The 24,159-nt window shown below is 39.6% G+C and overlaps 1 protein-coding gene across 1 annotated transcript in view; it reads left to right on the top strand.

The window, feature by feature from the left end:
* The window catches only part of LOC111144434 (CUB and Sushi multiple domains 1), a 1,720,260-nt gene that overhangs the window by 1,023,934 nt on the left and 672,167 nt on the right, over nt 1–24,159 (top strand). Inside the window, exon 6 of the mRNA XM_022498737.1 lies at nt 10,301–10,378. Within this exon, the coding sequence (XP_022354445.1) occupies nt 10,301–10,378 (78 nt within the window). The remainder of the gene's footprint in view (nt 1–10,300; nt 10,379–24,159) is intronic.

Genomic DNA, 24,159 nt, shown 5'->3' with positions numbered 1-24,159 from the left:
TCTTTCTTTCTTTCTTTCTTTCTTTCTTTCTTTCTTTCTTTCTTTCTTTCTGGTGGTAACTTCTGATTGCTTCGAACTTTCTCAGGGTTTACCTTGCATGGATTGTGGTTGATATTTTCAGCTGTACATCCCCTCAACCACAACTCAACAGAATGACAAGGAGGAGGAATTCCCAGCTTAGAAAAGATCCAGAGACAATGGCTTCTCCAGCAGGTCTAATGGTTATGGATCTAAGCAAGGTGTCAGAAACAGACTTCAGGGTAGCAGTTATGAAGACAGTAGCCAGGCTGGAGAAAACTATTAATGGCAACATACATTCTTTAAGGGCAGAAGTGAGAGCAGATCTGGCAGAACTTAAAAATGCTATCAATGAGATCCAATCTAATCTAGATGCTCTAACAGCTAGGTTAAATGAGACAGAAGAATGAATTAGTGATCTTTAAGACAAACGGATAGAAAAGAAGGATCAGGAGGTGGCCTGGAACAAAGCAAGTAAATTAGAATCCAGGAAAAATAGAAATAGTCAAATAAATGATGCCATGAAACATTCCAATGTCAGAATTATTGGGGTCCCTGAGGGAGTGGAGAGAGAGAGAGAGAGAGAGGACTAGAAGGTGTATATGACCAAATCGTAGCCAAGAACTTCCCTAATCTGGGGAATGAAACAAGTAATCATGTCTTAGAGGCAGAGAGGACACCCCCAAGAACAATGAGGGGAGATCAATCCCCAGGCATGTAATAGTAAAACTTGTCAATTTGAGAACCAAGGAAACCATCTTAAGGGCAGTTAGGGGAAAGAAATTCCTTAAGTACAGAGGGAGGAACATCAAAATAATGTTAGACCCATCCACAGAGACCTGGCAAGGCAGAAAGTCCTGGCAAGACATATTCAGGGCACTCAATGAGAAGAATAGGCAGCCAAGAAATCTTTATCCAGCAAAGCTATCATTCAGAATGGGTGGAGTGATAAGAAGCTTCCACAACTGGCAGAGATTGAAAGAATATGTGACCACCAAGCCAACCCTGCAAGAAATATTAAAGGGGAGTCTATAAAAGGAGAAAGACTCCAAGAGCAATACAGAACAGAGATTTACAGACACAATCCGTAGAAACAAGAACTTCAGAGACAACATGATGACAATAAATTCTTATCTGTCAATAATCACTCTCAATGTGAATGGCCTAAATGCTCCCATTAAATGGCACAGCATTGCAGATTGGATAAAAAGAAGGATCCATCCATATGCTGTCTACGAGAGACTCATTTTGAAACTAAAGATACATCCAGACTGAAAGTAAGGGATGGAGAAGCATCTTTCATGCCAACAAACTACAAATGAAAGCTGGGGTAGCAATTCTTATATCAGACAAATTAGATTTAAAGGTTAAGACTGTAGTTAAAGATACAGAAGGACACTATATCATTCTTAAAGGATCTATCTAACAAGAAGATCTAACAATTGTAAATATCTATCCTTCCCAACATGGGAGCAGCGAACTACATAAGCCACCTGTTAACCAAAATAAAGAGACATATTGGTAACAATACATTAATTGTAGGAGACCTCAACACTCCACTCTCAACAATAGACAGATCAACTAAGCAGAAAATCAATAAAGAAACAAGAGCTTTGAATGACACACTGGACCAGATGGACCTCATAGATATATACAGAACATTCCAGCCTAAAACAACAGAATACTCATTTTTCTCAAGTTGACATGGAACTTCCTCCAGAATAGACCACATACTGGGTCAAAACTCAGGTTTCAACTGATACCAAAATATTGAGATTATTCCCTGCATATTCTCAGACCACAGTGCTTTGAAACTAGAACTCAAGAACAAGAAAAAGTTTGGAAGAAATTCAAACACTTGGAAGCTAAAGACCATCCTGCTCAAGAATGTTTGGGCCAATCAGGAAATCAAAGAAGAACTTAATCAATTCATGGAAACCAATAAGAACGAAGGCACATTGATCCAAAACCTATGGGATATGGTAAAGGTGGTCCTAAGGGGGAAATACATAGCCATCCAAGCCTCACTCAAAAAAATAGAAAAATCCTGAATACAAAAACTGTCTTTACACCTTAAGGATTTAGAGACTCAACAACAAATTGAATATAACCCATGCACGAGAAGAAAATAATTAAAGATTAGAACAGAGATCAATGAGTTAGAAACTAGTAATACAGTAGAACTCATTAATTAAACTAGAAGCTGGTTCTGTGAAAGAATTTATAAGATTGATAAATCACTGGCCAGATTTATCCAAAAGAAAAGAGAAGGGACCCAAATTAACAAAATTATGAATGAAAGGTGGGAGATCACGACTAACACCAAGGAACTAGGAAAAATCATCAGAAATTTTTATCAACAGCTATATTCCAATGCATTAAGTAACTTAGAATAAATGGATGCATTCCTGGAAACCTATAAACTTCCAAGATTGAAACAGTAAGAAATTGACAACCTGAATAGACCAAAAATTGGTAATGAGATTGAAGCAGGGATCCAAAATCTCCCAAAAAACAAGAGTGTGGGGCCTGATTGATTCCCTGGGGGAATTCTACCAAACCTTCAAAGAAGAAATAATACCTATTCTCCTGAGGTTGTTTCAAAAAATAGAAAATTCCAGATTCTTTTTATGAGGCCAGCATTACTTTGATCCCAAAACCAGGCAAAGACTCCATCAAAAAGGAGAATTTCAGACCAATATCCCTGATGAATATGGATGCCAAAGTTCTCAACAAGATCCTAGATAACAGGATCCAACAGTACGTTAAAAGGATTACCCATCAAGACCAGGTAGGATTTATCCCTGGGATACAAGGGTGGTTTAACATTGGCAAATCAACCAATGTGATAGAACAAATTAGTAAGAGACAAGAACCACCTGGTCTTCTCAAATGATGCAGAAAAATCATTTAACAAAATACAACATCCTTTCCTGATTAAAATTCTTCAGAGTATAGGGATAGAGGGAACATTCCTCAACTTCATCAAATCCATCTATGAAAAACCCACAGTGAATATTATTCTCAATGGGGAAAAGCTTAGAACCTTCCCATTGAGATCAGAAACATGAGAAGGATGCCAACTCTCGCCACAGTTGTTCAACATAGTACTAGAAGTCCTAACAGCAGCAATCAGAAAAAAAAAAAAAGAAAGAAGAAGGGAAGGAAGGAAAGAAAGAAAGTAAGTAAAGGTATTCAAATAGGCAAAGAAGAAGTCAAACTCTCTCTCTTCTCAGATGACATGATAGTTATGTGGAAAGCCCAAAAATCTCCACCCTCAAATTACTAGAACTCATACAGCAATTCAGTAATGTGGTACAAAATCAATACACAGAAATCAGTTGCTTTCATAGACACCAATAATGAAACTGTAGAAAAAGAAATTAGAGAATTGATTCCATTTTCAATAGCACCAAAAACTGTAAGATATCTTGAAATAAACCTAACCAAAGAGGTAAAGGATCTATACTCTTGGAAGTACAGAACACTTAGGAAAGAAATTGAAGAAGACACAAAAAGATGGAAAAACATTCCATGCTCATGGATCAGAAGAATAAACATCACTAAAATGTCTATGCTTCCCAGATCAATCTATACTTTGAACACCAACCCAATCGCTATACCAACAGCATTTTTCAAAATGCTGGAACAAACACTCCTAAAATTGGTATGGAACCAGCAAAGTCCCTGAATCACAAAGGAAATCTTGAAAAAGAACAAGCCTGGGTGCCTCAGGTTGCCTGATTTCAAGCTATATTACAGCATGCTATTGGCACTAAAACAGATATATATATATATATATATATATATATATATATATATATATATATTCATGGAACAGAGTAGAGAGCCCAGATAGGAACTCTCAACTCTGGTCAAATAATCTTTGACAAAGCAGGAAAAAATATCCAATGGAAAAAAGACAGTCTCTTCAATAAATGGTGCTGGGATAATTGGACAGCCATATACAGAAGAATGAACCTGGACCATTCTCTTACACCATACACAAAGATAAGCTCTAAATGGATGAATGACCTTAATGTGAGACAGGAGTCCATAAAAATCTTAGAGGAGAGCACAAGTTGCAACCTCTTTGACATCGGCCACAGCAACTTCTTTCAAGGCATGTCTCCAAAAGCAAAGGAAACAAAAGCGAAAAAGTGCTTTTGGAACTACCTCAAGATCAAAAGCTTCTGCACAGCAAAGGAAACAGTCAACAAAACAAAGAGGCAACGCACAGAATGGGAGAAGATATTTGCAAATGACAGTACAGACAAAAGGCTGATATCCAAGATCTATGAAGAACTTCTTAAACTCAACACCCAAAAAACAGATAATCAAATAAAAAAAAATGAGCAAAAGCCACGAACAGACCCTTTTCCAAAGAAGACATACAAATGGCTAATAGATGAAAAAGCCTTCACCATCATTAGCCAACAGGGAAATTCAAATCAAAACCACATCGAGATACACCTTACACCAGTTAGAATGGAAAAAGTCAGCAAGGCGAAAAACAACAAATGCTAGAGAGGTTGTGGAAAAAGGGGAACCCTCTTACATTGTTGGTGGGAATGCAAGTTAGTGCAGCCGCTTTTGAAAATGGTGTGGAGTTTCCTCAAAAAATGAAAAATAGGGCTACCCTATGACTCAGTAATTGCACTACTGGATATTTACCCCAAAGATACAGATGCAGTGAAAAGAAGGGCCATATGCACCCCAATGTTCATAGCAGCAATGGCCATAATAGCCAAAATGTTGACAGAGCCAAAATGCCCTTCAAGAGATGAATGGATGAAGAAGATGTGGGTCATATACACAATGGAATATTACTCAGCCATCAGAAAGTATGAATACCCAACTTTTGCATCGACTTTATGGGACTGGAGGAGATCATGCTGAGTGAAATAAGTCAAACAGAGAAAGTCAATTATCATAAGTTTTCACTTATTTGTGGAACATAGGAATAGCACGGAGAGCATTAGGAGAAGGGAAAAATGAATTGGGAGACATCAGAGTGGGAGATGAACCATGAGAGACTATGGACTTCAGGAAGCAAACAGACAGTTTTAGAAGGGAGGGTGCTGTGGGGATGGGTGAGCCTGGTAATGACTATTAAGGAGGGCACAGATTGCATGGAGCAATCTTTTGTTTTATGCAAACAAAAAATCATGAAACACTACATCAAAAAGTAATGATGTACTGTATGGTGACTAAGACTACACAGTTAAAAAAAAGGAATGCTGTTCCTACTAATTCAAGAATAAATTGATATAAAAATGAAATTTGAAATAAATCATATTTACTAAGGGGAAAATATGAAAAGACAACATAGATACAGAAGATTAATAGCTTATTGGATATAATTATCAGATTATAATATCAGATTTAATAAAAACCTTTTGATTACTTATCAGATTTAATAAAAATCTTTTGATTAAATAATTGCAAGATGAACAGAACAAGAACATTTCTGACAATAAGAAAGCTCTGATAGCTTCATTTGTATACATGTTAGAAACTTAAGTCTTTTATATAACTATATATGTTATATATACTTTTATATTAAATTAATAAAACTGATGAATTGTGATAATCCCTGGAGTCAATAATAAGTGCAGTTAACAGGGTTTATATTTTTTATTGCAAACCTTGAGTTCCTCAGATGTGTCCATGGTTGATGTGTATGCACGAAACAATTTCTTCTGTGGTTGGTAAGATTTCTCAATGGTTTCTGGTCCCGACTTTAGTAAATTAATTTTTTGAAATAATTTTGCTCTTCTTTTACTTACTTGAAATGATCTGAGCTCTTCCTGTCAGGTAAAGCACTGTTTTAGGCACTGGTACAGGAAGCTGAGGGGATACGAGTCTTAGAAGATATGACTTGGCTTCCTAGTAGAGGTCTAATAAGCATGAGCACCTCTTTTGTGTCCCCTGCGCGGGACAGGGGAGGGAACCTGGGCAGCATCCACGACAGAGCTTGATTAGGAAGCAGTCGTGGACACAGGACGGGAAGGACGTTCGCTTTGGAACGAATAGGGAAAGCAGCTGCATTATAAAGGAACAGTCGTATTTATGTCTCGGTTTTCCGCCACTTTAAATGTGGTTATGAAAAGCCATTGGCATTTCAATATGGTGGTGATTCTCTCAAATCTCCAAAAGACCTGAAGTGAGGTTTATCCTAACCCTGACAGATTAGAGTAAAAGAAAAAACAAAAAGAGCGAACATATGAAACAAAATAACACATCCCTGCTGGTGCTCCTTTTCAATCTTTTCTATGCTTCATCTGCAAATATTGTTGCTAGAGTTTTACCTGCTTAAATTTCCTTATAGGAAAGGAGGGACTGATGTATCTGTTTGAGGCCATACAATCTGAATTACTGAGGAATAATCTAAGGGAGATAGACCAGTGACTCTCAGACTCTAACCTTGGCATTTATCCAGTTGCCTCCCCCCCCCCCAAAAAAAAGAAAACAAACTAATGAAAAGGAAGGAAAACAAAGCAAAAAGAGAAAAACAAAGCAAAACTGGGTAGCTAAAAATATGAAGTTTGAAGATGGGGCTTATCTCCAGGGTTCCTGATTCTATACGTCTTGAATTGACCCAGGAATTAGTATTGTTATCAATCAGGAAGTGTGATTTTATGATTCCTTCTAAGAATTGAGAGCAAATGGGGTAAACCTTTAAATCTGTAAACAACTTCGGGCTATTGGCAGAGTTTGTCCTGGGAGAGCCGTGATTCTGGAGAAGCCCCATCTCCTGCTCAACTCTCTCCCTCGCCTCCTGCATCTTTCCTGGCCAGAGGAACTCTGGGTTCAGGTTTTTGGGGAGCTGGGGGAGGAAAGGAGGACCCTGGGTGGAGGAAAAGAGGGCACCATGAGAGGAGGGACCCTTGGAGGATGGGCAAGTCAACCGCCCTTTCTTGGCAATGTTGCCAAGAGCCAGTGCAGTGCAGTTAGAAGACCAGTAATTTGTCGTAAATCAGGACTCAAGGGAGCACATTGGCATCAGCGGCCCATCTCCATTTTATTGGGGGAAAACCCCTTGGTGGATTGAGCTTCACACAACTACATAGATTTATTTGCAAAGTTCCAGAATCCATCAAACTCCCAGATCAGTCCCGTATGTTTAGACGTCATTATTGTACCGTGAAAGCTACTCTTTATTTCTCTGTATTTTCTGTGTGCATGGAGTCCTGTTTGTTCTGTCTGTTTATTTGGGTGACAGTTGCTTTAGTTTTATGTTTGTTATTATCTCCCATTGATCCCTGTCCGTTATTTATTGTGCACTCATTGCCTCTCTCCCGAGTAACTTCAAGACAAAGTTATTTCAGCACAAGACAGTGGTTATGATGGGTGACGCACATGGAGGCATTCACCAGTTCAAATTAAAACATTGTTCCAGGGAGTGTGACAGACACAATCACTGCAGCCACCAGCACTGTGATGAGAGCAGGTGCCAGACCTCGTTTTCCCACCACACGGAGATAAGGATGAGCAGGAGGGCAGATGAGGAGGGAGCAGGGGGAGAAGACTGACTCCTGGTGCCTGCCACAATATCTTACCTATGGTTGTTGTGCGTCTCAGCTTTGGTGAAAGCCGCCACCCCTCGCTTTACTTTGTCTTGTCCGCTCCCAAATCCTGAATCTGCTCAGTGGCCAGCACTCTGCGTTTTTCCAAAGAACATTCCTGTGATTCCCTCCTCAGGGGAGGTGTTTGCAAAGGTGCCTTCTACCTGAAAAGGTGTTGTCAATGTCAACATGGAGGAATTGCTTCTTTCCACAAATGTAAAATCTTTCTTTTTAAGGGGGACGTGGGAAATGATGGAGAATCAGCTTTTATCCCATTTCAGAAAGAAAAACAAAAAAGTAAAAGTATCCATAAACTATGCTTTTCCTTCAACTTTGGTGATACTCAGGTGATTCTGAAGTCCAGGGCAAGGCTGTCTTCCATGTTCAGCTTCCTTCCTGTTAGGGGGTCTCTACCTTCGTGCCTCCCACACTCGAGCTGGCAGAGCACACGGAGGGTCTTGGGTTCTGAGTGAGAAGATCTGTATCCAAGGCACACATCTTCCCCCTGTGCACGTTCAACAAATCTGTGAGCCTTGGTTTCCTGGCATTCTAATATGAGTAAAGTTCTGCACAAGACATACCAGAGTTGTGGGAGAGTTAAAAACCATAGTGTTTGAAGATACTTCCCAAAATGTAAGCTGGTAGCCAATGTTCTTGTGAAGAGTGAGGTAAGAAGTGGGAGGTGAGACTCTGAGAAGCAGAGCTGCAGAGACCTGGTAGCCAGAGGGTCGGAAAATAGTGTGGCCAGATGGTGGCAGTGTGGAGAAGGAACAGAGGTTCATTGACATCAGTCACGGGAGGACAATCCCAGAGGACAATTCCTGGGGCCACAGCTAGGGCAAACATCTGACCACAGAGATAGGAAAGTAATAGCAAACACCATCATGGATTGAGTCTACTATGTTCAGGGGCATCTGCTACCCTGAACATCTAAACCTTCCTGCACAGCGTTCATAACTCTGCTTTCGATAACAGCATCCCATTGTATTAGGGATCTCCAGAGAATCAGAAGTAGTAAGATGCATGTGATTTTTTTATAAGAAACTGGATCTCAACAGTTATGGCAGCTGAGAAGTCCCAAGATCTGCTCAATGAGTGGGTAAGCAAGAGAACCATGGGAGCTGATGGTGTAGTCCCTGTCCAAAGGCTGGTAGACTCAGGACCCAGGAAGAGCTGATGTTTCAGTTGGAATTTTAAGGCAGGAAAACAAAACAAAACAAAACAAAAAACTAATATCTCAAAATGGAGGCAGGTAAGCAGGAAGAATTCTTTCCTATTCCGGAGAATGTCAGCACTTTTTTCTATACAGACCTTCTACTGGTTAGATATGGCCCACCTATATTAGGGAGAGCAATTTGCTCTACTCAGTTGAGTAAATTTTTAATGATCATCTATCTATCTATCTATCTATCTATCTATTTAGAATGGGAGAAGCAGTGGAAGGAGAGAGAGAATCCCAAGCAGACTCCATGCTGAGCATAGAACCCAACATGGGGCTCAATCCCCTGACCCTAAGATCATGACCTGAGCTGAAATCAAAGTCAGACCCTTAACTGACTGAGACAACTAGGTGTCCCAGTTCATCTAAATGTTAATCACATTCAAAAAACCCTCCCACAGAAGCTCCGAAAATACTATTCATCAAGTATCTGGAAAGTCTATAACCCAGTCAAGTTGACACATAAACTTAACCACGGCACACTGCTTTACAGATAGTTTAACAGACTCTGAGTAACTTATCCAGACCACATAGCTAACAAGTTGTTAGCAAAGATTCAAACTCAGGTCTGCATGCTTTCAGCTACTCTAGGTCTAGGCTCATTTATGTAAATCATAACTGTTTAAACTAAATATTACATTTATTTATTCTAAATATTATTAAACTATTAATTTAATTAAAAATAATACAATTTTAATATTTAAAACATTAAATGTTTAAATTAAAATATTATTTTCTAGTTTCTTCCCATGAATGCCTCCTCACTTTTTTTTTTCCAGAAATGACCAGAAAATTAGAACTTCTTTAAATATCTGATGTAGGACCTAGAATAATAAAGTTACTTAAATTTAAACCTGAGAACTATGACTTTAGAAATCAATTTCATAGATGATTTTTTTAAAAAATATTATCTATAGGTAATAAGCATCTGGAAGGATTGGCATTCTTGTACTTAACATTTTATTGAATATTTTATCCCCCGCACTCAGAACATGCTTTCCCATGTTTGCTCCCCATCAATGCATATTTGCTAAACTTTGCATGGTCAGATAACTACGTGAATAAATAAATGAGCAACTTTCAATTTTATCTACAAATTATCATGAATGTAGCAGATTTAGAAAGCTCTAGAGTCACCGCACATACACTGAGAGAGCAATCCCCTTGAGTACCTGGTGAATGATCATGGTTTCTAGACTGGCCATTGCTACTGGTGAGTGACTTTAGATGGAGAAGCTACACTGTATCACATATTATTTCTAGCTTCTGTCACTGTGGTTACAAGATATGATCTTGCTGTTTGATAGCCTTGCATTAATTATTCACAAGCTCTTCTACTTCATTTTCTTTGCATCATTAACCTCTTAGAACGTGTCCCATTTTCCAGAGCTTGGTAGGCAAGCAGTCATGACTGGAAATGCTGTGAAGATAAAGCACTATTTTATGGGATCTCTTTGAGTCGTACCTACTAATGGCTTTCTTTGGTTTCTTTCAGTGAAAAAGGCAATTGAACTGAAGTCAAGAGGAGTCAAGATGATGCCCAGCAAGGACAGTAGCCATAAAAACTCTGTCTGTAAGTCCTCTTTCTTTTTATATGAGGATTGATATGTCAATTGTGGTGAAACAGAGGATAGAATGGATGGATTCTAGAGAAGTAATTCTATAAACTGCTTTTCTCGCTTCATCTCTTGCTACTTTTCTACCTCTAAAAGTATTTTCTGACAAAGAATATGTGTTAGCTTCATGTTGTTGGGGAAGAACGTCATGTTAATATTCTCCTAAATGAATCTCCTAAATGTATCTCCAATCAATCTTTACTCTGTGTCCTCCTTAGTCACCGTGAGACTGGACCTTCCAATTTCTCCCTTAAATAAGTGTCCCACTGTCAGGTGTTTGATCCTGATTTCCTTTTCCATACCTATATATATCATACCCCACCCAGATTGGTGTGTGGGATATAGGAGGAGGCTTGTCTTATCATTTTCCTATTAAAATGTTCTGAGAAACTGGTCTGAAGAATAAAATAGCCTCACTGCCAGAAATGCCCTCTCTCCTGCCACTGAATGCAGAATTCCAAGCAATGCTTAGAGCACCCCCCTGACCCCACTTGGAAGCGTTTGCTGACACAGGCACAACTAGCTTTTCCCTGGTTTTGTTCCCCTGGTGTCATGTCCCTACCTATTGCAGTCTTTATTTGTCACAGTTTCACTGTGGGTTTACCTGTCCCACTATATGCACATCAGGCTCCATCAGCTGGTACCCAAGTGGGTATTTCCAGTGTGGTCCTTTCCCATGTGCCATGCTATTTTTAAGCTGTTCAAGCTGTTGGGTTGCCTTTTCTGTTCTTTCCGGTGACTTCTTTTGGTGTCCCTACTTACCCCACTCTCTTGGTGCTCCTTAGGGAATATTTGGGACCCATGCATCTTATCTCTTTTCTCACTGCCTAACACTTAGTAGAAGCAGAAGGCTCAAGATGGACATCTGGAGTTCCTGCAGCTCAATTTACTCTATTTTTATCCTTATGATATATTGGGCTTCTGCAGCAAGTTTTATCCATAAGAAATACTCCACAAAAACTAATAAACAAAAGTAAAAATAATATACATCATTTAAAAATTACTTTGTAGGTTGACCTATCTCTGCTTTCTTGATATCCCTATTCTATGGTGTCCTCACTGTTTATGTAACAATGGTCCGTTGACTGTGTGATGACCCTGTTCCCTGGCACTTGAAAAAGGCAAAGAAATAGACACAGACTCCTGGGTTGTAGGTGTCGAATACTGGGCATGTCTTAAATCTTTCAGGCTATCATAGCAAAGTAACCTGGATTGAGTGGTTTAAATTTATTTCACGTGGTTCCAGAGGCTGGGAAGCCTGAGATAAAGGCAGATTCAAGGTCGAGTGAGAACTTGCTTCCTGGTTCAGTGATGGCTGTCGTCTCATTGTACCCTTGCGTGGCAGAGGGAGAGCATCTCCTGTCTTTATAAGGGCACTAATCTCATCATGAGAGCTCCAGCTCATAACTTACTTACCTCCCAAAGGCCCACTTCCAAATGCCATCACAGCAAGGGTTAGGATTTCAAGAAACAATTTTGAGAGGTGCAAAGATTCCATCTATCAGATGGTGGATTCCTTGAACTCTGACTAGCTCAGGCCCTAAGGTACCCACCTGCCCTCCCCCACAAATCAATTTGTAAATATCTTCACTAGACTTTCTTTTTGATAATCATGGAAATGTCATTCAAATTAAATTGGACTTAAAAAAAGGATGGAATCCAAACAAAGGCAGAAAACAACTGAGGGGCGGAGGAAGAAAGGAAGGGCTTTAGTAGTAAAGTTTTAATATTTTATATTGTTAACTTCTAATTCCGGATGTTCAACAGGGTGGGGCTTGTGGTTCTTATAGTAATTTTGAAATTTATTTCTCATAGTTGAACTCCTTACTAAAATGACCCACAGCGATGTAGAACCACAAGGCAGGTGAACCCTCTATCCAATCCATCTTCGGTCTGACATTGAGCTCACCTGCTAGAGCCACACTTAGGCAGAAGATTTCTCTGTAAGGAGAACATCTCTCATCCTTATCTGAACAGGACACGGACTGACCAATACCTGCTTACTCATTTGGTGAGAGAAAACATTCTATCCTTTCTCCCAGTGGTATTCAACTTGTTTTTGATCAGACATGAGACTTAATTATTCGGAAAAAAAAATGAGGATTGAAACCTTCTGAGGACCTTCTAAGGTCAGTGGTGTAGTAAGTGATAAAATATTATTTCCATGGAAGGTGTGACTGGAAAAACAAGGGGCGTGTTTCCTAGAGAAATGGACATGGGTTTTGAAGCTAGAGAGACAGGACTCAGGGGTTGTAAATGCATGGATGGTTGCCAAGTTCAGGTTTCATCATTTATGAAGTTAAGGCCACAATGAGTTTTGTCCAATAGACAAAGGGAGGTGTTTGTAGATTGTCCATTCCAAGGTATGGCTCAGCAGGGGCATTCAGCAGACCAAATCCATCACAAACTTTCCATCTAGCAATGGGAAGAAGAGACAAACGTAAATAGAAATTTCATCCAGGAATTTACATGGCTTAGGGGATCTTTTTCTACAGAGGAGGAGGTAAGATTGAAACCACTGCACTTATTTCTGTGATCTTAGATAATAGTTTGGCCAATCATCAGAGGTGAGCCTACAACACAGAACTCTCCAGCATCCCTGCTTTATCCTGAGAGCTAGGTTCCATGTAGATCACAGCCTCCGAGGTTCTCGAAATTAAATCCAAGAATACAAGTATCTCTTGTACAACTTACACAGTTATCCTGAACTTGGTTCTTCTGTTCGAGAGTTTTGGTTAATGGATAACAAAATACCCATCACAGATGTTTAGCACAGGGGTCAACAGCCATGGCTCACTCTTGTCCCACCTCATCCTGTGCTGACCTCTGTTTCGTGTTTTTCATTGTATTTTGACATGTTTTGACATGTTTGACATGCCTATGTCTCTCTTTTTCACGAGACCCAGCACAGAGTAAGAGACGTGACAGATATGCCTGTGTGATTACCTTTTTAATTCCAGAATCTTCGATGGGGTGTGCCATGCAGTGCTCACACATGCTCACCTACTGGATGCCAGACATGAACAGACACAGTGACAGTCGTCTGCTCATACACCCAGCTCATGTCCATAGCAAGGGGCATGGGGCAGCTGAAGGAAAGCAGGAATGGGAGACCTCCTCTTACCTCCTTGAAAGTCCCTTCCACCTGGTTCTGCTCCAAGGTGCAAAGACCAAAGGTCACATCTCTTCCCAGACAAACTGACCCTACATGAGCCTTTCCCTCTGGATTAGGCGCTAATATTTTTTCCCCTTGTTGCTTCCAGCCTAAAGGCTGACAGTAGCCTAGCTCTTAGTTACAAGGTTGCAAGGGACCATACTATGCCTGGTGGCATGTCTGGATCTACTCTGAGATAAACAGCCCCCTTGTGAGTACTCCTGCCTTATAGGATGCTTCTCTGGAGTGACTCCTGTTCCTTCAACATCTTCCTGTTGAAGATGACAGAAACTGCTCAAGATTCTGGTCTACCACAGAAGGCAAACCACCCAGAGATTCAGGTGTTTGAAAAGAAACAAAGGAACACAAACACCAGACAAGGCAAGGAGTCCTGCCTTCTGGCAACGTCAATCCAAGTCTGCCCAAGTGCTGGGAAGAGAGAGGCCCTGGGTATAGAAAAGGAAGGATGTGACAGACAACCTCAAGGGACTCATGGTTTGATGATGGAAGGCTGGGATCATGATAGCAGTGAGATCATGGCAGTGCTGAGATGATGTCAAGGTACCATGCTTTATAGCCAGAGCAAGCCAGGATTTTATAACTTGTACATTGAGAAAATTTATGCCAATATTTAGTAGCTGGTATGTAGGTTCAGATAACCCATTTTCAAATGAAACAGATAACCCATTGTTTCATTTGAAAATAAATGGTGTATATTCCTGGATACGTCACACAGTCCAGTTTCCAGCCTCTTAGCTCAACTCCTCCCGGGCCAGCATGCATTTCCTCCCTAGACCTGCCTGGATTATCCATTTGGTCCAAGATGAGATCCATGAGAGAAGAGTGGTCCTCAGGGAACCCCCCAGCTGCCCCCTTCACGGGGTCACGCATCGCACTTCCTCATCAATAGCCCAAACTAACATGCACTTAGCATGGATCTACTCATCAGAGGAAGAAAGGGAAAACACGTGAAAGGCTCATTCTCCCCATTGTGGAACAAGAGCCCTACACATTCTCTGTTCTACTCTTCTCGACGGAATTGAGTCTTCTGTGAATTTTGCTCCGGAATCCCTGTGTTGGTCAGTTTATTCCGCCAGCCTGGATTTCATGTACCAACGAACCCTTAGTGATTCACCTTCATCCTTAACATGCATAAGCTTCATCGCAGAGGATGGGGCGATGGCACAAGCTATGGAGATGCCTCAGCCTCTACATAATGAGGGCGATCGATTTCCTACATTACTCTTAGAATTAAATGACAGAGGAGTTTACTTTTTTAAATCAGGCTCATTTGTTATTGATTAATAATGTTTTCAGAAAATCTCCAAGATAATTAAGGTGTTAATTCTGGCTGTTGCTCTAAATTTCTGACTATTTTAAGCTTTGAAAAAACTGCAGCATCAATGGGGGCTTCATGCAAAGAAGGGCATCTTTAATACGCTCAGCGAACATCCTATCCCTATCTTCCTTACTTTCCCTCAGTGAGGATGGGCTCGCCCTTACTCTGAGATTGGATCCTCAGAGTAATTTAGTAATCCAAGAGATTATTAACTTGCCACTGCCTATTTTTGAACAATGGTAAAGAGTAGACATCGTTTCTTCTCCCTCTTCTCTTTCTTGGCTTTCTCCTCGAAAGAATACAGGTTTAGCAACCCCAAGTGTGAGAACCCTGAGGCTAGATAATCCATTGGTACCCTTCTAATGCCAAAATATGACAATCTCCAGGAAGGATGGTCAACGGAAGCCTCGGTTCTTATTTTCAGCTAGAGATTGTTTTCCCCGTGTACAGTTGAAGACAAGCGACTTTACAAATTCAATATTGATGTGTTGTAAGTCGCTCAGATGAATTGATGGCACATGCTGTGTATTGGCCTCTGCAGTCACAACTGTTCTCCCCAAGCAGGGCAGGACATTTAGTGCAGAATCGTTATTTAGTGTAAAGTAGAATAAAACATTGCGGAGAAACCGAACACTACCGTGCCTTGTCTTACAAGCGCTTGGGTAAAAATAACACCAGGACATTATAAAATAAATGACCCTAGAATTCTTCTACATTTAACTATAAACCATTTATTTCATTGACTTTTTTTGCTATGGACAATCAATATTTTTTCTACCTTGAGAAAAAATACCTGAAGCAAAATAGTCCAAGTTGCCCAACAGAACGTCCCGCTAATGAACAGCGATTGATTGAATATAGTTTTCCGTGATGATGCTAAGTCGTTCCATCTTTCTCTGGTTTTTCTTTTGTCTCAAAAATAATTATTTCGAAGGGCACAATTTAAAATGCGGCTCTGTTTTTAGAATGACACGGCTGACTGTATACAGCTGAAGATACAATCACAATTATATAAAGTCCTAGTTACCTTTCTAACACCCTCTGACAGCTTCATCCATTTTCTAAAATACAGTGTCATAAATGATTTTCTATCTGCCTGGGATCATACCGCATTTATCCACTTATCGCTGTGATTGCTACATTCATAAACTTCATTTTTTGTTAAGTTTGGAAAATTTAAGAACATGTGGAATATGCTAGTTATAACATTCTCTTTCTACTTACATTCAGATGTGCTCAAAAAAAAAAAAAAAAGATTAACCTTATGCCTCGCACAGTTTCTTCTTTCTTGTCAGATTCTACGCTAGTAAGGTTATCGCAAACAAAGGACTTGGTCCAAGAAGAGTCTCTCATATCAGCCTTTTCTGTAAATAGTGACTCATGGAAGTTAAGGGAAAGGAAAAGAGAAACCATTAATGGGGTTAAAACAAGAGATTAAAAAAAAAAAAGGCATGCGATCCTTATAGCTATCATGTGGAAAGCAGTTCCTATATGATCCGCTTCTAGAATGGAATGAGACCTGTTTGCTTTCTGATCCCGGACTTCTCTCTGGATGTCCAGACTCTGACATGCACCTGCCACCCCACATTTTTATGCCCGTATGTAATAGGCATCTCTCCCTCTTACCAGATCGCTCCTTTTCCTCACCCAGGACCTGCAGCTGGTCCCAGTCCTCTCTCCAGGAGCCATCAAGCCTGATCTGTCCCAGCACACAACAAAGGTCAACCATTTCTGTTTACCTCCCAGCTGCCATTGTCCCTGGCATGCAGCACTGCGTGAACCACATCCAGCCTCCCTATCTCCCTGTTTCCCCGTGGTGACCTCCCCGTCATCACCAGAGTCATCCGAGAGAAACAGCAGTGTGTTCTAGTCACTCTGCTCTACACCCTTCAAAGGTTTCCTTCACAGCTCCCCAAAATTCAAATTCTTTTGGAAGTCCCACAAGACCCCCTTACGTCCCTGCTCTATCCCCTCTTCTTGCCCTCATCCCCTAGTTGGGAGGAGTTTTGTGAAGACCCCAGACCCTCTTCCACCTCTCTCTGTTCCTCTGTTTTTTCATTTGTCCTCAAGAGTCTTTTCCCTCCCTTTTTTAAGGTCATTTCTCAAAATTCACTTTCTCTGAAAGACTTTCAGTGATCATCCTAACTTCCACACGCCTTGCCCACCCACCACTTCATCCCTCATGTTTCTTGCTCTGTGTTTCTTTTTTTTTTTTAAGATTTTATTTATTTATTTGACAGACAGAGATCACAAGTAAGCAGAGAGTCAGGCAGAGAGAGAGGGGGAAGCAGACTCCCTGCCGAGCAGAGAGCTCCATGCGGGACTCCATCCCAGGACCCTGGGATCACGACCGGAGCCAAAGGCAGAGGCTTTAATCCACTGAGGCACCCAGGTGCCCCCTCTTGCTTTGTGTTTCTTGTCCCACTTACAAGATGTCATATCTGCCATGCGTATATACTTAGGCTGTGCATATATATTTAGTGTGTACACTTGTGTGTATACGTGTGTGTGTGTGTGTGTGTGTGTGTGTGTGTGTGTGTGTGTGTGACACAGAGTTCTTAGTTACTTCCTGTACCTCCACTCCCCCACCAGGATATAAATTCCTTGAGGACAGAGTTTTTTTCTGCTTTCTTCACTGATATTTGCCAAGTACCTAGCAGAGTCATGGGCACAGAACAGTTGCTCAAAAGTTTTGTGCATTGAGCGACTGGGGTTCCTAGATAATGTGGTAGCCTGGAGCAGTGTGCCCGAGTGAGGCTCACATCTTTCTTCAATTATTTCTTGCATTTCCTGTCTTGTTTATGCCTTCGGTCATCTCACACTGAGGAAAAACCAGAAGTGTAGGGCTGTTCAGAATATATCCCTTCCTTAGAGGAAATTACAAACTACTTCTATTTCTAGTTAGGTAAGTATTTACCAAAAAAATGATTGTTGTAATAAATGTAGCAACATTTATTGAGGTTTGAGTAAGGACAGAAATTTATTCTTTCCAAATAGTAGCAGATTGACCCATAAGAAAGGATCTACAGAAAGAGAAGATATAGAGCAGTATTCAATTAAGCAGGCAGTATGCCAACCAAGTCTCCAGATCTTCTGTATCAGACCTCGTTCATGGCTGGTCACTTGAATATCCCATTTATAGACATTTGCTCAGCCTTGGTCAAAAGAAGAGTATACTTATCATCAAAATAATATGGGTTATATTAAAAAGACAAATAATTGAATGACACATCAATTAGAATAAAATCCTGTGTTCTTAGAACATGATACCTACTCACATAAGGAAACATTAAAACCATGAGGAATTATTTTTTTTTAAGTTTCTGTTATGAGTTGATAAGAGTGTGTAGCGAAATCTCACTGTCAGTCCAGATTTTGTGCTCTTGGAGGTCAGAAAACATTCTGTGATACATGGCTTTCCCTCCCTGCCACTACTGAATGAGTCTGCCCGTCAATGAATTACCGAGTGGGACATGCCTGCTTTGGGAGAGGTCATTTGGAGAATGGCGTGAAGGGCGACAGGCTTTCTCCAGCGTGCTTGCCAGAGTCAGAGCCAGAGGGGGGCTGGGGCGGAGGGAGGGATGAGGGAAAGAGAGGGGTGAGGCAATGAATAACGCTGAATAGCCCATTTAATACAACCTCTAAGACAAGGCTACCCAGGGAACAGAATCATCCCTCATCCCTTAATCTTACCAGCTGTCCAAGATGCTTGCTATGTGCCTCCTACACCTGAGATTTTGTCCTGGAATAATTTTCATCCGGCCGTGATTTCCCAGGTACCTGCATATGCTGCTGTTCTATTAATCCCCACCAGAATCATCTTCAAAAATTAACACAATTTGCTTTACGCATTCTGCAAAAACCGTGTTTTGTTTCATAATAATATTGTTGTAGTCACGACGCTTGTTATTAAATTGCCAGCAGTGGTACTCATCATTGGGTTTTGTTTTTAGGGGACCTTCTTGCGGTATTATTAATGGGTGATTTATTTGAATGGTAGTAGACTACAGTGATTTGTAATAGCGCTATGGAAAAAAGCCATGCCTGTTATTCTCCGTGCTGGATTTCTGGCACTAAGTGCTCTAGATCTTGCTTTGAAGCAGATTTTGACAGTAGGAAAAATAATAGCCCCATTAACCTCTAACAGTCATATAAAGGTTTAATAAAACACAAGGGATAATTGCCCCAATCTACTTTGTTCTATCATAAAATGCAATAATATGGAGTTTTGCAATTGTTAAAGATCTTTGTTTTCTTAACAAAGACCCATCCCCATATAGCATGAATATACTAGATTGCATAAATTGCTTCATAAATCAGGTAAGTAAATTATGCTTGCAGTTTCTAAATAGGCCTTTGTCACTGCAGGAGCTAAAATATCTTTCAAAACATTATGGAAACTGTTGCAGCACAGGGAAATGCTATCTGGATACACAGGGAGGGATAGCATCATTGGTAACTAGAAGCAGAAGTAGGTGGTTCATCAATGATTTAACACACCATTTACATATATAATTTCTTAAGTAACCAGAAAAAAGGATCTATTAAAATATGTAAAAAGAGATATAGCTTAATTGGATTATAGACGGTTAAATTGTAGTGTAACCCTAGTAGGAAGTAAAATCCTTTTTAAATAGTTTCAGCATACAATTATGGAGTGGAATTGATTAACTAAAGGGAAAAACCCACTTTGCGAGATGACTAGAAAACGCATTCTTTTACTGTGAAGGGTGAGCGGCAAACAGCCTACAGATCGTGGAGGGCTTGAAAGGACAGGGTGCATTTTAGCATTTCCGTCACTTATTTTTTAGAAGCCCAACATATCACATGAGTTCTATTCCAATTTTATGAAGTAACCTAATCTTCCCCAAATAATTGGATGAAAAAAATTTTGGAGCTCTGGAGAATTGTGGGATTGTTGGTATTTCAAGTAGCGCTGGAAGGAATCACCGTTTTGTTGTAATTAAATCACCTTATATGATCGAATGTTTGCCGGTAACTTTGTTCAGAAGCTCTAAGGATGAAACTACTTAATCGTGGTATTTTCTTTATAAATTCAGTAAAGCCCTCCATTTTATACACAAGGAAACTGAGTCAGTGAAATACATTATTTAGCCTCACAGTAAAGACAGAGCTGGAATATCATCAAGGGGAATTCAGAGAAAAGGTACATATCCCTTAAGCATCATCATTCTATCTAAATCATATTTTAAAGGTGCAAGGATAAAACTGAAAATATTTTCAGATGAAGTCCTCTAATTTGAGTGCTTATAAAATGACAAGATCGTAACATTGAAATTGACTTCTAGTTTTCCAGGAGAAATCAGTTTGCCCAGACTTGATAACTTCGCCACACAAGTGATAAATTTGGATAAATGAACTGATGTTGGACAAATGGTGATTAGGTTGATAATTTATGTTAATTTTTAGGAAAGCGATCAGTGTGTTCAGAAGGAAAATGTTGGAAGAAGCATGGGTGCTGTGTGTGTGTCTAGATTAAGGAATAAGGGGGAACACCTCCCCCCTTCTCCAGTTACTCAGTGAGAACCTACCCAGAAGACACTGGTGTTTTCAGATCCATGCCAAGGTCTGGTGAACTCATGTCCTAGGTGCATCGCAGGTGACTCTCCAAAGACTAGAACACCTGACATGTGCCCTACACAGTGTCTTCCTAACATTTTTACTTGTTGTTAATCTCTCTTTTTAACTGTTTGTTTGAAATGATGATTGATTCTGAGGAACTTGCTGTAAAGTCGATGAGGAGATCTTGTACCTTCTCTGTTGTCCTGAATGGTGACATCTTTCGTAACTTTCGCATAATATCAAAAAGGGGATACTGATTTTGGAGAAACGCACAGAGCTTACTCCGTGTTACTTGCAGTCATGTGTATGTGTGTGTGTGTAGCTTGGTACCTTTGTGTCACATGTGTGGGGTCTTGTAACCACTACCATAATCAAGATACAGAACTGCTTCTTCCCCACATGGCTCCCCGGTGCTACCCTCTGACCACCTTTCCTTTCTTCTCCATCTCTCAGTCTGCTGTTGCAGGAACATCACATAAATGGGACCATTCAGTGTGTAACCACCTGTGATTGGCCTTTTTCCTCAGCACAACCTACTTGCCATCCATCCGAGTGGCTGTGTGTTAAGTCTGTTCCTTTTCCTTGTTGCGAGGTATCCCGTGGGCGATATACCAGTTTGTTCAACCACCGTCCTGTTGAAAGATAGTGGGTTTGGTCCAGTTTGGGGCTATTAAGAATAAGCAGTGAAGACACTGTGTGATGAATGGCTTCCACGTGAACATGGGTTTTATTTCTCTTGGATAAATACCAAGAAATGTAATTGCCGCATCACATGATATTTGCGTGTCTAGTTTTGTAAGAATCTGATAGACCTATTTCCAGTGATTCCGTATCATTTTTCACCCTCACAGGCAATGCTTGTGTGATCGGTTTCTCAGCATCCTCACCAGCACTTGAGGTTATGACTTAAAAAAAAAAAAATAGCCATTCTGATAAGTAGGTAGTGATGTCTCATTATGGTCTTAATTTGCATTTCCTGATGGCTAATGATGTTGAACATCATTCCGTGTGCTCATTTGCCATCTGTACATCTCCAGTGAAATGTTTGCTCACATATTTTGCCCACTTTCTGTTTGGATTGTTTTTGTTTGTGTGTTTGTTTTTCCTGTTAAGTGTTGAGGGTTCGTTGTGCAGTCTAGATGCTCATCCCTTGTTGAAGTGTAGTTTGCAAATAATTTCTCCCCATCTGGAGGTTATCTTTTCATTCTCTTCAAAGGGTCTTTTGCAAAACCAATCTCTCTCTCTGCCTTTTTAGCCAATAGGGTTCTATCTATAAATTAATTAATTAATTAATTAAATCGATTCTACTTTCTGCAGTCACACATGGCATGGGCGGGGACAGCTGGCTGGTGGCTTCCCTAAAGAGGAAAGGTGTGAGGCCCATCCCCCAAGCCCCAGGACCTGCTTGGATCCTGCAGGCTGTTTGCAATATTAAATTTTACATTCTAAATGCCCTAAATATAGAGGACAAAGAAACTGATAAAATGTCCTCATTTATAATCCCACAACTGATTAGATGTTTTCTTGGGGATTCAAATGAGCTATAAAAATCTTAAGAGAATTTAAATTATAGAAATAAAGCTTAATTCAAATAATAAATAGTAACATAAACATATTTTACAAGTTCTTACTGATTTTTTCCCAGAATTCCTTATTTTTTATTTCTACTTCAACCATATATTCTTAAGTTTGAAATGGACAGATCTGTATCCCTACTTACTCTGTTGTCTTGGCTACAAAATGAAACTGCCTTAATACAAATCATCAAAGAAATATAACATTTAAAAAAAGAAATTTAACAATGATATTTTAACTTCAAAAGTGTTTACCATTTTTTTATAAATCTACCCAAATTAATTATCATGATAATTGGATTAAATTAGAAAATTTAATCATGATAAATGACTATATTTATTTGATACAGTATGTATTTGATTATATTACTTGAGTTCAGTACAGTTACATGATTTTTATAAAGAAGCAGCATATGGAAGGGCCCCTGGGTGGCTCAGCTGGTTAAGCATCCGCCTTCAGCTCATGTCTTAATTCCAGGGTCCTAGGATCAAGCTCCACATTGGGCTCCCCACTCAGTGTGGAGCCTGCTTCTCCATCTGCCCTTCTCCCCTCTCATGCTCACTCTCTCTCTCAAAATAAATAAATAAAATATTTTTTAAAAAGAAGCAGCATTTGGAAAGATGTGATACATGGAAGTTTATGCCAGAGGAGAAAAATAATGTGTACTTTAAGATGTGTATATGAAAATATATGGCAAAACAGGGAGATAAGAAGCTAAGATTAACAAATTAGGTAATCCATAAAGTGCTTTACAGACAGAAAGCACCATATTTTGCAAATGTTGTATGTTGCAATTATTATGAAAATATTTTCAGGATTTCAGTTTGCTTATTTAAATCGCCTGTTTTATAGTTTGATCTGTCAATCTGAAAGGCATATAAGATGGTACAAACCTTGTGACATCCAGACAACATGCTTTCCTTGTATACCTGGGGAATCATAGCTTCAAGTAAAAATTCAAGTATGATAATTAATATGTAGGAAACTTTCCAGACACCCCTCATGTCCTATGAAAATCTTTACAGCTTTCATTTTGTGCAAAGGTAGGCATGATAAGGATTTCACAAGACTTTGACTTTGGAAAAAATGATCCCATGTAGGTATGTGTACTTTTCGGAAGGGCTGATTCACCTGTTACCCTTAAAGAGATAGAAGAGAATTAGGAGAATATGAAAGGCATTCGGTAACTGTATCATGTAGTGAACACAGCAGTGATTTCTGTGAAATGAAAAAATAATCCTATTATAAAACAAAGAAGTATTTGCTGATGGATCTATAACCACATCCAGCTGGTCATGTTTGAATATGGTTAGAATAGCGCTTAGCTATCCTCTCTCCCACCAACCAACCAACGCGCCTTTTTACTTACTTTCAGACACAGCTTTCTAGTACCCATATAAAAACTATTTGTGACAGATTTGGACCCAATTTCTTTTCATTACAAATTCTTTACATCACTATGGCTTCCTTAAACTTGCTTTAGTTGAATGAAAAGCTTCACTTCTGGTTTTTATTCACTTTAAAAACAAAAATACAAACTAAATCCTCTTCTTTTTTTTGGATGTTCTTGTAAAATATATGAACATTTGAACATTTTCCTCTAGGATTATCCTTCAAAATAACGTATATATCTTTAAAGTCTGGTAGAAAACAAATGAACAATATCCTATCCATGTTCTCTTCTGTATCTGCTATAAATTCCTATGATCATAACCTACACCTGAATTGTGTTTCTCATGATTTGTATATTAATACTCTATTAAGAGGGTTAGATGGAATGTAGTTTGTTAAAACGAGACCAAGTATACCAGACAATTTGAGCAATTCATTTCTACTTTTTTGCTACTCAGTGTTTGTTTTTGGGCATGAAGGTTTTTTTGCTAATCCTGCATTATGGCACTGTAATTTTAATTGAATTAAGATCTTTATTTATATTTCAACGTTTTCAAAGATTTGTTGCATTTTTAAGATAACTATTTTTTGACAGTGTTCTAAAGGCCCTCTCTGCTCCTCCAGTGTCGTTGCCATATGCCTTGGCAAGCGCCACACACACACACACACACGCACACACGCACACACACACACAC

This window comes from Enhydra lutris, unplaced genomic scaffold (assembly GCF_002288905.1).
Source record: "Enhydra lutris kenyoni isolate GAN:26980312 unplaced genomic scaffold, ASM228890v2 scaffoldscaffold11, whole genome shotgun sequence".
NCBI classification, from domain to species: domain Eukaryota; kingdom Metazoa; phylum Chordata; class Mammalia; order Carnivora; family Mustelidae; genus Enhydra; species Enhydra lutris.
Note: the sequence above shows the minus strand (reverse complement) of the source record. Positions and strands in the feature narration are given on the sequence as shown.